At 38.2% G+C, this 13,147-nt stretch overlaps 1 protein-coding gene across 2 annotated transcripts in view; it reads right to left on the bottom strand.

Annotated features, from left to right (window-relative positions):
• Positions 1-7,473, bottom strand: part of SHC3 (SHC adaptor protein 3) — a 64,377-nt gene extending 56,904 nt beyond the window's left edge. Inside the window, exons 1-3 of one of the 2 annotated variants that reach the window (XM_052778224.1) lie at positions 7,124-7,473; positions 6,477-6,671; positions 5,061-5,225 (exon numbers count right to left, since the gene is read on the bottom strand). In XM_052778224.1, coding sequence (XP_052634184.1) covers positions 5,061-5,210 — 150 coding nt within the window. In that variant the 5' untranslated portion in view covers positions 5,211-5,225; positions 6,477-6,671; positions 7,124-7,473. Of the gene's footprint in view, positions 1-5,060; positions 6,041-6,476; positions 6,672-7,123 lie in introns of those variants that run through there. The other variant, XM_052778223.1, reaches the window with a different exon arrangement.
• Between the last annotated feature and the right edge of the window lie 5,674 nt (positions 7,474-13,147).

The raw sequence follows: 13,147 nt of genomic DNA, 5'->3' as shown, positions 1-13,147 counted from the left end.
CAAATGTACTGCAGAACAGACATTCATGCTGAGAGTTGAATCCTTCAGCACTGAAATTATTACATGCCTTGCTTTCTATGAAAGGTGTGCAAATGTACAGTAATAGTACTTGAGTTATGTAATTAGAATAATATTATAATTAAAGACTCTACTGTATGATTTCTTCCTATAGGATTTGATTTAATTTCTGTGAGAAATGCTCTTTTCATATCAGTGGGCTGTAAAACAGACCCACAGTGTTTCAGATCCATGGAGCTCAAAAAATAGGTTTTCAACAGAGCAACAGGCATCAATATCTTTTTTTCATAGCCCAAACAACAGTGAAAGAAAATGTGAAGAATACTAACTGACTGCAAAGGAACATGGCATACTAGGAGGGATTAACCAATGCTGTCTTTGTCACTTCCTTCTCTCTCCCCTAACGTGCATGCATGCAACTTTAAAATCCACAGTGATAAGCCAGTTTCATGAGTCTTTGAGCTCTGTCTAACACTGTTTGGGTACTTGGGTTGAGGATAGCAGAGACTGAACTAACGGATCAATATTCAGTCCTATTATCACCATATGGCCGAAACACACAACCCGCTTCTTAAACATGCAAACCTCATTACAGCAGGACACTTGGAGACTGTGTTCCTTATTATTAGAATCACATGCACAAAATCCTACCGAGTGTGGTTTTACTCAGGCCATGTCAAACTATGACTGATTAACCATTAACACTACTGCAGCTTGACTGACAGAAGCAGAATTTAAATCTGATTTTAAAAGGAAAACAAACAAACAAACAAACAAACCTTGCACAAATTCTTCTATAATGAAGGAAGAGAAATTTAACATCGACCGAAAAAAGAAACTAACAAGTCTTGCTGTAACGTTACTATTCTTTTTTTTTTTTAAACAAGTAGATTGTAAATTTGACTTTATGTCTGTTTAAAGGGGTAAGAAGGAAGCAAGAAAGCCTCTTCTTTTTTTCTTACAGGCTACACTGGCTACCTTTCAGACAGCTAGGCAAACAGTACCACCACAAAGCCACAAAGCATTGGCATCTTGCTCCTACGTGAAACTAGCAACAAATCAATTCTATTTAGCACAGAAAGGAAAAAAGAGAAACGTTTTTCCAAAGAGCCCTGAAGTCTTCTAGGGGAAGGCCGCATATGTTGCAGTTTCCACCATGTTAGCTCCATTGAAGGCTGTGCTTCACAGTCTGGCTTAGCCACTAAAGAGAAAAGTAATTTTGTAAATTCTGTGTCTACTTGCAGAGATCTGCTAAAATCACAGCTGCCCTGCATATACACTGAAGGGAATACTATAGTACAGAATAAAAGGATGCAATAAGAGCACGCAACACTGCAATTCAGTTCATCCTTAAGCACATACTTAACTTCCAGCATACAGGAGTAGCCTCAATTATTTCAATGAGAATGTTCCCATAAACAGTGTCATGCAGAAGTGTTTGCAGCACTGAAGCCTTTACTTGGTGATATGTTTGAACAGCTTCACGGAAGATGTCTATTTTCCTCATCAGATGTAAATCGCTGTTACCCCCTCCCAAGACATAGAAGTGTTAAAATGTTAAAGAAATAATTGTAGTTAGGATTATACTCTTTAAATTATTAATATTATAGCAAATTATATAATGTGCTGTTCACTGAAATATTATTTGCCTGGCTTGCGGTGCTTCTTTTAGATGAAGTTATTTTTCCTTCCTACCTCTCAGATACTATCTTTATACCTGTTTCTTAACACTAGATTTGCCCAGGTCTGTTCTATACCACTGTTGTGGTTTTACAGCTCATTAGCTCTTCCGGATATACTGTACATAGGGATATAAAATTATGCTATAGTATTTTCAGTTTATTTAGTTTTTAACTTCTGAGAAACAGCATTTTAAGCTCAACACTTGTTACAAAACCCAACCACGAGTTACCTAGACAGACATACATTTGCCTCTTGACTGTTGATTGTGCTCTTAATTAAATGTAACAAACCCCCAAACGTCTATGCCATTACCCAACTAAAACACATCAGTAGACATTTATCATTGGAAACAGATTTCACTGAAACATTTAACTACTGTTCCATTACACAGTTTTACACTTTTTTATTACATGTATTTGTTTTTCTGACAACATGAACACTTATAATCACTCCCTATAGTAATCAGTCCCTCTGTGGGGAAAAGACTGAGCTCTTCAATGACTTCCATCACAGCAAACTATTTCATTTTTTTTCATTAATCCATAATTTGTTAAAATGTTCAGCAGCGGTGTTCAGTAAAACATTAGTACCTCACCACTTAATGTCCCTAATACGGCTATGGTCCTTGTCCAATTTGTTACAAAAATATTTTTTTGTTTTTGTGAAAATTTTCCTGTTAAAATAATAGATAAAAATGCAATGTGAAATCCACAGGGAGAAAAAAAATACAGAAAATGTCAGTATTTTTATGGCTGAAAATAATTCCATCACAGCAGACCATGAAGATCAGAACACAATTCCTGTTTACCATAATCCTACACCCATTTTTAAGCATTAGAGTTACGCTGCCAATTTAAAAAACAGGTAATACGTGAAAACGTGGGGACAGCAGTAAAGTTACAGGTTTGTCATACATTGCATATAGGAACTTTGTGTCTCTTACTTCAGAAGATTCCAATGTGAGTTATCAAACTGGCCAGTGGTTACAATTTACCCTGTCCCATAGATAATTTCATGTTTTGAATGTGGATTAATGAGAAAATAGTAACCGAGTGCACATTTACACACAAAATGATAAAAGCTTTGCTGGTTAATAACAAATCTAATTTTTGTCTCATTTAACTAATGGCATGTGGAATTTTCTGCAAGGCATATGGTACTAATTAAACATGGTACGAGTCCCCCAGATAGTCAATACAGCCATGAGGTATCCAAGGAATGTTTCCCTTCAGTGTACATTATCTATGTATTGATTTGATGGTCTGAATGTATAAAAGCCCTGGGAACTAACAATGTTTAATGATGTGGGAACTGCACTTCTATTCTTATCTATATGAATGCTGCAGTTGCTGAGGAAAATTCTGAGATATTCAATGAACAGGCGAATTATGAACTAACCAGGACCAGTTTGTTTTCATCCATTAACCACCAATTTTGATATTTATTTTTAACCTTTGTTTTTACAGTTAGAGCACTGTTCTGTGACTCTATACGCCAGAGAGCATAAAGTTAAAGATATCACCCTATTTTTTTAACAGAAACAATAATCTAGATTCCATACATTTTAATGACATTAACAAACACCTAAAATGTAAGTTGTATGGTGCTAATGATTTATTTTGAAAATTCTGACACACATAATTTATATAAATATACTTTCATGTATTTGACACCAGCTGTGCTAATTAAAGTATTTGTTCTACTATCAGTGTCAGATATGGGTTAATTACTAACTTCAAATGTAAGTCCACTTCCATTTAATTTTAATTCTCTTTTCAATTCAAGGATATCGCCTTCCTCTAGTATACAGAAGGTCAACCTCTGAAAAATTAAGAAAATGAATACTGTGTTTGTTCTGCTTCATAATGATCACTTCAGGTAAAACAAACAGCAGCAGTGAATTCTCATAGTCATCTGTCTACTTACAACATCCTAAGCAAAATAAAAAATAAAATAGTTGAGTTCCCTGAGCTAATGGGAAAATGGTAAATGACCTTCTGTTAACCAGAATATTTCTGTGCAAAAGAACAACAGCGTCTCAACACCACTATATCTAGCATCAGTGGGTTATTTTTACCAAGACACTTCTCGAACAGTAACAGAGCAGCAGTTTGTGTTCTGAAAGGTAGCACTGACTTTTGTAGATCCAGTGAATTTCAGAGTAGTAAAAAAGACAGTACAATTTCAATAATGCTCTGAATTGGCCAACTTTTACTCAGTCTACCATCACTTGCAAAATCTACCATCACCACTAACAGAAAGAAACAAGAACTGCTTCCTAGTGCTCCAACTGTTAAATATGCACTCTGCTTTTGATAATGAGACTTGAGAAAAACTGGTGAGAGTTAAGCAACAATGCTGTCACTCAGTTTTAAAGCATCCTGATATAGAGTCACACTGTGACTTTTATACCCAAAATAAGATGAGATTAAAAATAGACCTCTATTAATAGTCTGCCACAAAACAGTTTAACACTTGAGATACAAAAGCCACTTGGCAAATAAAACATGGTGACTTAAGAACAAATTCTAGACAATAATGTTATTTTTATACTTTCTGCACACCGTGCTGGAAGGTGTAACCAGAATCTTACCTGACCACAAAAAAAATTGCACATACCCTTCTCTCAAAGGCTCTAATTTAATAGGTTGTTTCAAAATACTTTAAAAGCATATGGAAATATTACCCTGTAATCTTAGGATTCTCTGCTCTTGACATGCTGTATCAACAAACTGAAAAGAGCAGTAACATTTAAGGTGGCTGAATTCTCATTATGTAAAACAAGCTGCATTTTCCTGCTCTACCCACAACAGTATTTCTATTTGTGGAACGTGGTAAGAATTGCACTCTGTGCCTTACTGCTCTAAGATTTCAAATATAATTTCACTTTAAAAAAACACATGTCCTTAGAGGTATTTTCAAACTGAAGTATCATGCAAGATTAACAGTTCTTCACATGTCAAGGAGTCTTTCTTTCCTCCTGTATATTGCACCAGACATATTGAAAGCCTATGTATCCATGATATATATACAGTATGCTAGATAACACTGAAAAACGAATTTCAGAAGAAGGAAAAAAACCCCAACCCCGAAAGTAAGAAAACCAGCTTTTAGCTTAGGAACAGTATTTTTACACAGCTGTAGAACATTATCTGACAAAGAACCTATTTGCAGGTTTGCTCTAATTTGACAAATTAACACAGCTTCCCAACCCTGCCTTCCTGCATTTACATACCATGCATTATACACAAAAAAAGGAATATACAAATAGAGATCCTTTCAGCCTGTCTAGCCTGTCATCAAAACCAGCAGAGAATTTTTCATTGATAAAAACAGAGAATGGAAGAAATCAGACCAACCTTCACAATGTACGTCACACCAGGTCCCAGGATCTTCTCACTCGAGTGCAGCCATCCTCGAGAGGGTTTACTGACAAAGCTGCTACTTTGATTCCACTCTTCACCTCCCGGGTGCGTTTCCTCTGAGCGTGTTTTTCTCCCCATGCTCATCTTGCTGGCGTCCTGCTGAGAACACGAAGTGGCAGAGACAAGGTTACATGTGTTGTCTGAAGCCCCTGCTGCTGAGCTAGAAGCACCTGAGCTTCCCTGCAACTTGGACACAGCAAGCTCCTTTACTGCAGAGGAGAGGTTTTTGATACCCAAAAGGCTGCCCGTGTTAGAGAGTTTCAAGTGGGACACTTTATGGATGAGGGTGCACAGGGTGGTGGGTCCATCTTCTTGGTCCTTGCGGAGAACTTCTGGCGAGACCAGGTATGAAGGTGTTGTTGAAGTCGTGGCAACTGCTGAGACCTTGCTGTTCATGGACAAATTGTGAATAAGATCATCAACTGATGTCACTGAATCATTCCTGAAGCGGTTATACTTGGTACGTTGAAGCATGCCCTTCTATCTGGTTTCCTGCATATGTTCTGGCAAATCTGATGCCAACGCAGGAGATGCCTGTGCTAACATAGCAGGCGATTCATAACAACACGGATGGATAACAGGATTTTGGGGTAAAAAAGAAAAGAGTATAAGGAAGAACAAAAAAAGATATATTTTTAAGAAATTTCTTATGGTTCCCCGTTAAGGTTGGGTGAAGTAACAGTTTTCTGTGACAGAGATCCCAGTCCTGCTTAGAGCTGCCAACTCGCTCACAGCAAAAGCATGACTCACACAAATGAGAAGGACCCTTTTCAACAAAAGGCTCAGTGAACACTGCAAATCACTTCCTGTAGCAAAAAAAAAAAAAAAAAAAAGACGAAAAAAACCCATCCACCCACTTACAGCACACTAGCACCAATCAATTCTCAAATTTCCTTTTCCTATCTTCTCAAACAGATATTTCCTTCCAACCTTTAATTCTTCCCCACCACCACCACCCTTTTGGTACCAAAGGCAATTACCTTTAAAACTGAATTAACAGCCTTTACGAAACACTACACTTTATTCTTCTGTTTAAATGTTCTTCCACCTCACATATTTCTGAATCTCTAAAGAAGTCACAATTAGATAGCAAATATCTGGATAACATTTACACATATATACCCCCCCCCCAAAACACAGACACCTTGAAGGTTTTCAGAACAGATGACAGAACTAAAGAATATACACATTTTCTTCCACAAAAGCAGCCTAACAGACTTTACAAGTGCCTTTGTGTCAATGCTGTCTCTCACAGAAAGTGTTACATCCAATTTTTGACAGAGAAAGAAATACTTCTCCCCTGTTACTCCACAACAACCTTCTATTTTAATGAAGGAATTACGTAAGTACCTATGTGTGAAGAAAAGTATTTTTCTGATGTCCAACAACAGGCTTAACAGATGTTTTTTCTTTCACCACTGATACTCACTCCGAAGAAAAACATGAAGAGGGTCTTCAATTCACTGCAATATTTGGTTTAATTCTGAAAAACTGAAAAAAGCCTAGCAGAATATTCTAACATCCAGGTAGCAGCAAACTGACATCCTGCAGTGAAAAATAAAAAAATGCACCAGGTCTTATTAAGCACAAATGTCAGCCACAAACACTTTATCTGAGAAGTAGCAAAACATGCAGAAAACAGATATTTCATTTCTCCTACATTTTTTTGAAAAATACAAAATGTGTACAGCATTGTGATACACAATGCCCATCACAAGCCATATGGCTCTTTTCTGTAAATTGATCTTCTCTGAAAAATATCTTTTGGATGTAGGACAATACACTGCATTATAAACAAATTCAGACCACAGAAGTTGCATAATGCAACGTTATTTTTTAAACAAATGACTAACTGCAGCACAATTTAAAGGAAAAATCCTGTGGAATTCCTTCCCTCTCCCATGACTAAAAGCTGCAGTACACAAAGTGCAAATACAGCCACCTCCAACACAGGTATTTAATTAGTATATTCATGACACATTAAATTAAGTCAGCACCTCTTATCCCAGCAGTGATGAGCAATGGCAATGTCCTAGTCAGTGTAAAAGCAGGTTTCTAGTGATCTGCAGAATAGCCTTTCGCCACCACACTGCGAACCTGCTACAGCATCCACACAGCATTCATTCCTCTCTTCGTCCTCCTAGCATAGCAACAGCAAATATACACACCATAGCCTATTTTTACGTGTCTCTACTGCCCAGAAAACCCTATTGCTCCCAAATGGCTCTCTTCATTAGGAGCGGCTAGCGAAACTGCAAAATGTGAATGAGATTTCTGTGCCTGTGAATGAAAGGGCTGGCTAGCATCCCCACATTTCTGTGAATGAAGCGAGGCCTCGCAGCCTCTGCCAGGCAATCCCTTGGGTGCTCACCAGCCCAGCCAATACCAGCCGGCTCTGATGACTCATTCAGCAAAGCCTCGCTCAATAGTGGAAGATCCCATTCCGCGCACAGGCGGCACCTTTTCTGCAGCAGCACCGGAAAATGCAGCCGGTGCCTGAGCAGGCGCGAGTGGGTCGCAAAGCCCCCCGAGGGCGAGGGGCTGCTGCCGGAGAAATGCACGGGCTGTCCGCAGGGGGGGCAGGTGAGGAAGACGGGGGGGTCGGCTCTGGGTTTCTCCCCGACGTGTTCATTCAGCCGTTTCATTTACATCCAGGATGCGAACGTGAATGTGCACGTTTTGTTTGATGTTCGATTGCTCTCTGTGTGCACCAGCAGATTCACAAGTTTTACAGTTCTGCCTTCAGACACCCCTGATGCAAAAGAAAAAAAAAAAAACAAAAAAAAAAAACCAAACTAAAAAACCTGCTGGAAAAAAACACATATACTTACTTACCCTATTAGAGTACATATTTAAAAACAGTATGATCATCAGTCCACTGAAAGAGAGGCAGAGGGAAAGCTAGGGGATAAAAGCTTCCCAGAGCACCAGCAAAAGGACTAATTTCTGACACTGCTTTACTGGACACAGAAATGCTACCAAGACATCCGATGGATGTTGAGCTCTCCTGGAAACCTGACATTAGATGTTGCAGAGGAATAATAGTCACTGAATTACCCAGTGCTTGAAATCTGGTGCTCATTTCAGTGTCTGGTTGGGACCTGGTCTCCTTTACAAATCTGGCCCTAAATTGAGAGAACTGAACATTTTAAAACCTTGCCTTCTATAGTTCTTGAGACTAGAAAAGGTAGATAATTTTGCCCTACAGGCAGCAGGTTCAAATCCAACTCCAGGAAATAATGAGTGAAATTAGGAGACCATGTAATGGGCATAAACTGCAACTACAATTAGGATCTAGTTAATTCTAGGCATTTCCAACAACATTCCTGTAGCTTGCACACTGACTATACCATGCTAGCCTTAAACAAGCTTGTTACAACTATCATGATAGCACTACTGACAGCGAGACATTCAAACTGCCGTTTCTTTCCAATCTCCCTATCTGTACCTATGCTAGGTCAGCTAGTAAAGTGGATCCAAGTTGAAAATGAGCCTTTTTCTTTTCCTTTTGCAGGGATATGAGCCAGACACTGCCACCATGAGTAATAAATGGCCATGGAACAAGGAGTTCGTTGTTGACTCAGTAATGAAATGGCAGGTGGAAATTCAATGTTGATAAATGCAAAATAATACATAAGCCTAGCAACATATACACAGTGAGGAGGAGTACACTGCCTCTGACGAAGTATAGCATTTCTTATGGACTACTGGTAATTTTGGCATCTCTGACCATTCCCTCTTTTTTGGATTTTTTTTCTCTGTGGTTTTTTCAATTCTGTTTTCTCATGGATCCTCCTCTCACCCTGATGCAGTCTGTGTCTCATGTAACTGTTCCTCCCTTTCTCCCTCCAAGTAGCTCTCAGGGGCTCATCCTTAGCTGCCACCTTTTTTCCTGCTGTATTTTAACTACCTCTGAAGTCCATATTTCAGAAGCAAGTAAGTTTTATTAACAGCAAAGGGTAGGGGGAAAAAAAAAGAAACTGGGGGGCAGAATTAAAGGGAGGAAAGGGGAGAAACTACATTTTGGTTTCCATTGTTGGATGAGGTTTAAAGGGATTTAAATTGCTGCAGATGCAAAAGTAGGAGATGTTGTCAATACACAAGCTAGACTAGGTAATATGGTTTGATCACCATAAAGAGGAAGCACAGGCAGCACAAATGCTAAGTTCCATGACCTGTAGTAAGAAACTCTCCCAAATGCAAAAAAGGTGACTTTCAGTGACCCATATTTAGAGAAATATTAATCATATAATCAGAATTGGCAAAAATATCTAGCTCCAGTAACATACTGTGGTTAAATATGTACTCTATTCAAACAACTGCTAGAAACTGTTAAAATTCTGCTGAAAGACTATTTGCATTTCAACAGCTTCTGCCCAGTGGCAGTAAAATTGCTTGTGGACTAAACTGAATTTTAAAAAAATGAGCATGAGAAAGACAATGACTTTGGAAAAAAAAATTCCAAACTGAATTTGGGTTAGCTAAGTTATAAGAAACAGTGAATATGTCAGACAAACTTAAATATAGATGTTGCTATGAGTTTTAATTGCAGTACACAAAAAGTAGCCATAGGGCCATTGTAGTTGACATTCCTTTTTACAAGCCGTAAACAATTAACTTCACTATAATGCAGCATTAAGCCATCAGCAAATAGGATGCTATTCCTCACATTGTAATACGATAGACACAAGTGTTAATGCTCTGCTTTAGTAAAACATCTTGCAGAATCTTTAATATCATAAACGGTCAATTCCTCACGTAAAAAGATAGCGTTTCAGTAGTACAAAGGTTTCTAATATCCTGTGGGACATTTATTCTCTTGATTAGTTAATTGAGAACGGAAAATACCAGCTTTCTTTGCAAGAGCTAGATATATACCAGAAATCTCTTATCCATGTATTAATCAGCCTAATCCAGCTTTATTTATGTGAGACAACTTCCGATGATGTAGTTACAGACAAGCAAGATAACATCAAGACAAGCTAAAAAGCATTATGATCTAACCTTCTTAAGGTATGTAGCTATTTTAATAAAAAAAATTTCTAAATAACTTTATCTCTTCTATTTGTACATACTTAAATACATCATATTCTGTCTTCCTCTCTGTCTCTGATATACCTGCCCACAGAGCTCAGTTACGTGCTCCTGTGATTTCAAGGGAGACTCATCACATAGCTGATAGAAATATTGAAAGGCATTGAAGTTTCCATCAGTGTCATTAAAAAGAGCCATGACTATATACTTCTCCTTCAAAACATTTTGCAGGAAAAAAATATAGACTGGGCTCACATCACTTAGATTTTTTTCCACACTGGGTGTTTGAGTCAGACCTCAGCTTACTGTCCTGTGCAAAAAAAACCCCAACCAACAACAACAAAAAAACCCCAAAGCCTGCAGGCAAAGGCTATGGTTCTTCCCTAGAAAAAAAAAAAAACCAAACTATTTTAACAAATTCTAGTTGATTTATTAAAAAAAAAAACCAAACTGCTGTAAATTGCCCCCATCTCCCTTTCATTCTCGCCCCTTCTCTCTCACCCAATCAGAGTTTTGCTGTTTCCGTGGCAACCTTATTGCTAAGGGTGGGCTGTGCCAGTAATTGGGAGCATTATCTGCGGCTTTGCAAGTTATTTCTCTGGAAAACCACATTGTTGGAAGTATTACCATTCAGAATCAGTGATCATTAATCATTAATGATCAACTTCCAACTTAATTTACATCAGTGGAATGTAAAATTAAGGTCTGAAATACGCTTACAAATTTCTGTGTGGATGCTTAGGTTTTGAGCCAGAAGCTGACCCTAAATAAGAAGGATGTTTTTTCTGTTAGTTGAAAATACTGAAACAATTTCGTCTTAAGACACTTTTACCCTGTGAAATATGACATGAAATATTTGGAAGAAAATGAAACTTGTAACTCCTTCTGCTCCATTAGTGGTTCCTGGGGGCCTATTGTTAAAAGTCAACGTACTATAAAAGTTCAGAGTAAAGATGGATCTGAGATAATACCCAAATCTGAACACAACGCTAAGCTTTTGCAAGGCAGGATCAGACAGGGGAGTGCTTTAAAATCTGCAAACCAGCACTAAATCAACTTTGTAACATGGGACTCGCTCTTACGAAAACCCAAATTTTTACAGTAAATTCTTCCTTTCTCTAAGCCAGCCCCCGAGCTGAGAAAGAGAAGTAGCAGCTGTGTAATAGGGCTGTATTTTCCAAGTCCAGCCTAAAGCTCAGCCATGTCTGTGTGGCTGCCTGCACCCACCACAGCCCTTTGTAGGCACTCTTCCTCTTTCTCCCTGTCCCAAGCTACTGCCAGCCCTCTGCACCAGGAGCCACCCTCCAGCTGGAGCATCACCCTAGACAGGAACTCTGCTTCCCAAAGAAATACCTCCCAGTCATGTTTTCTTCTGTGTCGACAAACATGGTTGAAAAATGTAATGTATTGTGAGTAATGTAATAAGAGGCCCATAACCATCTCTCTGGTGTGATGCACTCATACTGATGGAAATGACAGTTCTTTTGGGCATATATGCATTAACGTCCAAGTGTCTCCAAATGTTTCTATTTTAAACAGTCAGAAAAATTGGAGATTCAGAGGGGAAAGTAAATAGCAACCTAGTTCACTGACAAATTATGCAAGAACTCTTTTTGCTGTCTTCCTTTGATGGGGAGCCAGTAGTTTACTTAATTGTTAACCCAGTGTCTTTTTGGTTCTTATTCAGGAGATGGATTTAATAATTCAGTTGTTCTCTTTTCTACTTTGTAATAAGGTGTCTATTTTTGTTCTGGTGGTTTTTGGTAGGGTTTTTTGTGTACTTCCTTTTTATTCTGTTTATATCTTATTTTCCTAGGAATGGTTTGCAAGGTTGCTTTAAAAAAAACTGTGTATGAAGTTCTGACTTCACGTGTTTCTTATTGATTTCAGTAGGACTGGAATTTTATCACAGGTTTCCCAATCCAAATGCAAGTCTGGGAATTTTAATTGTTTCTGAATTTTTGTACAAGATTTCTTAGGTAAACTGATTAAAATGTAGAAAAATACATGTGAGGTGTAGGTTATTAAAATAAATGATATTTCATTGGTTGCCATTCAAAAAGTATGTTTACTTTTATGAAAATGTAAATTGATTTATTTTTTCCTTTTTAAATACATGAAAAAATAATTTATTACATATACAGTATACATACAAATATGTGTTTTACCACCATGAGAAGATTTATAATCTAGTACTTACTCTTTATTAGGATAGCTAAATACTGGCAAGAAGAGCAGAAATGGAAAGGACGATGTGGAGGAATGCACAATGCTCTCTTTTGTAGCTTTTGGCATCAGGCAGGGCTAGTTGTACCTTGTCTGAGCAGACAGCAGTCCATTAAAAATATCGAACTTTCCCAAATCCATATGTTCCCCCTCCCCTAATTAAAAGGATATAATCAAAATGATAAGAACCGAGAAACAACAAGAGAGTATAAATGGCCATCTTTGTCTTACGTTGCACATCAGACCAAAATTCTGGCAGTATGTGTAGAGATTTGGTGGCAGTAGCAAAGTGGTTCAGCCTGCTCTCCTCCTCCCATCACTGACTCCATTACCTTTACTGTGTTGCCATAAAATGGTTGTTTTTTTCAACCAGATCAGTTCTAGACTCTGATTCACTAAACAAATTGAACTGAAGGCAGAGCAAGGGTAGGAATAAGCGGTCATGGACTGTAAGGAAGGAGAGGAAATTTATTAATTGCATAGGCCAGGACAAATGCCTAATACCCACTTGCATCAACTACACCCTGAAACACAACCCACTAACTCGTACCACCAAACCATATGGATTTTCTTGGCAAACAAAGAGTTACACGCCGTGCTGTATTTATAGCAAAGCCATTACCGATCATCGCTTGTACTGAAAGAATTCTGGCAATTCTGCAGCAGTGGATAACAGCGCTGGTGGAGGGTTCTTTGCAGCAGCACTCATCCCGGTGAATTCAGGATGTGGGGTACTTCTGCATTATTTGTGCAAATTGCTG

Source organism: Harpia harpyja, chromosome Z, assembly GCF_026419915.1.
Source record: "Harpia harpyja isolate bHarHar1 chromosome Z, bHarHar1 primary haplotype, whole genome shotgun sequence".
Classification (NCBI taxonomy): domain Eukaryota; kingdom Metazoa; phylum Chordata; class Aves; order Accipitriformes; family Accipitridae; genus Harpia; species Harpia harpyja.
Note: the sequence above shows the minus strand (reverse complement) of the source record. Positions and strands in the feature narration are given on the sequence as shown.